The sequence below is a fragment of the Crocodylus porosus genome, unplaced genomic scaffold (genome assembly GCF_001723895.1).
Source record: "Crocodylus porosus isolate Cpor-Errol unplaced genomic scaffold, CroPor_comp1, whole genome shotgun sequence".
In the NCBI taxonomy this organism is placed as follows: Eukaryota; Metazoa; Chordata; order Crocodylia; family Crocodylidae; genus Crocodylus; species Crocodylus porosus.
Window position 1 is genome coordinate 265,295,595 of NW_017728886.1, and position 2,185 is coordinate 265,297,779.

Genomic DNA, 2,185 nt, shown 5'->3' on the forward strand with positions numbered 1-2,185 from the left:
GGTTGAAAATGACCCATCCCATCTACCACCACTCTCTGGATGCAGTCCCTAAGCCAGTTTGCCACACACCTGACTGTAAACGTCCACTCCACAGCCTGCTAGCTTCTTTATGAGAATAGGATGCGAAACAGTATCGAAGGCCTTCTTAAAGTCCAAGTAGCTGACATCTGCCTCAGCTCCAGTGTCAAGGCAGTAGCTCCTTGGGCAGAAGCAGCTTCCAGCAGGCTGTCCCCAGGGTGGCAACAGCCAGCTGGGTGCTGCTCTGTACCCCACACCACCAGCACCAACTTTTTCTCTTGCTCCTGCTGCCCTGTACTGTGCCACTCCCAGCAGGCACGTGGGGCTCTGGGTCCAGATCCTGGAACTGGAGATGGGGGTGCAGAGCAGCCCTCAGCTGGGCTGTGGGCGCCGGTGAGACCATGGCACAGGTTGCCCCAGTGCAAGCGGGTGGAGCTCGTCCCCATACAGAGTGTTGCAGAGGAAGTGCGGATTGCACCACCCAGGGCAGCTGTCCGCCCCACAGCAGGCTCCTGGGACCTAGCACCCAGGCAGTCCCCCTCCCTCCACACACACATACACGTGTCCATCCATCTTCCCTGCAACACACACTAAGCACACCCCAGAGGGCAGGGTCATGTGATCCCAGCCCCTCCCACTCCACTTCTGATCACTGTTTCTGTTCGCCCACAGCTCCATAGGGAGTTTTGGTGAGTTGTTGCAGGGCTAGGGCTGTGGTGAGGGTGCTGACCCAGCCCATGACAGCCAATCAGAACTCCCCATGTGGCTCTCAGGCCCACATAATTGTCCACTACTGGTGTATAATGATACAGTTTATTAAATTTTTCATTTGAGTTTCGTTACTGAGGTGCGCGCTCTTAACATTGTGTACATACAAGGTTTTACAACATAATTACCTTGGGACAATGAAAATAAGTACTACTAAAACATGTATTGCTATGGTCAGCAATTGATTTTAGTTTACTTGTGTTGCAGGTGTTGGAGACGTACATGTTTCACTCTTTTCTTAAAGCACGTCTAAACAGAAGGATGGATGCCTTTGCTCGGCTTGAGCTGAGTACTCAGACTGAAGAAGATAGGTAAAATGCTCTTGTTAGAGGCTACTATGGATTTGATTCTTTCATTGAAATCCATGGCAAAAACCACTTTGATTTTTGGTGATTTATAGAATCAGTTCAAATATGAATTCTAATCTAAAAGCCGTGGTCTGTCTGTCCATAACGCTTTATTCGCACTCTGATTGGCTGACAGAAACAACTAATCGGAGTGCGAATACAGTGTTCGGACAGGAGGTGGCAGAGCACTGCCATGATGGTGGGGACACAGGGGATGGAGCGGGGAGTGGGGAGCTGCCCTGATCTCTGGAGGCAGCGGCAATGGAGCAGACAGAAGTGGGGGGAGGAAGGGGCGTGGTCAGCAGACCCCTCCCCCCTTGCTCCTTGGAGGTGGCGGCAGCAGTGCAGGAGGGGAGCATCGCCCTTCCCCCCTCTCCCGCTCCCTGCAGATGGTGAATACAGAATATGCTGCTCCCTGACGTGGGGGTGGTGGGGAGAAGCTGGTGCGCCATGGTGGCGGGGGGAGCGGCAGACCTGGGCCGATGCAGGGGGGTGGCGGGATAACAGAAGTGGGCCTGGTCCTGAAACAGAGGCTGGGAGGGTTGGGGGGGCGCACCAGGCCCGGTCAAGCCCCAAATCGGTGGCGGGGGGTGGTGGAGGGCAGACCTAGTACCTGCCCCACAACAGCGGTTGGAGGGGGAGGGGGCATGCTGGGCCTGGTCTGGCCCCAAAGCAGAAGGTATGGCGAGGGGCATATCAGGCCCAGCCCAGCCTGGAAATGGCACTGGAGAGGTTGGGGGAGGGGCTGGCACAGAAACCATGGTGGGGAGGGTAGGTGTCCAGGCCTGGCCCCGCAGCACAGTGTGGGGGGAATAGGGGGAGTGGGCCCAGCCCCAAAAGTTGTGGGGAGCTGGAAGCAGGCCCCTGTCCCCGTCCGCACCCCTTGCCTGTTATTGTTGCTAGGCAGTTGGCTAGTATTGCATCAATATCACTCATCATGGTGCCCTGTGACCAGTGGGGTCCCTCAAGGCTCTGTCCTGGGACCCATACTGTTCAACATCTTCATTAACGATGTGGACTGGCCAAGTTCGCCGATGACACCAAACTTTGGG

At 55.7% G+C, this 2,185-nt stretch overlaps 1 protein-coding gene across 1 annotated transcript in view; it reads left to right on the plus strand.

The window, feature by feature from the left end:
* DENND3 (DENN domain containing 3) overlaps positions 1 to 2,185 on the plus strand; it is a 64,437-nt gene that overhangs the window by 39,759 nt on the left and 22,493 nt on the right. The window contains exon 11 of the mRNA XM_019547750.1: positions 994 to 1,097. Within this exon, the coding sequence (XP_019403295.1) occupies positions 994 to 1,097 (104 nt within the window). The remainder of the gene's footprint in view (positions 1 to 993; positions 1,098 to 2,185) is intronic.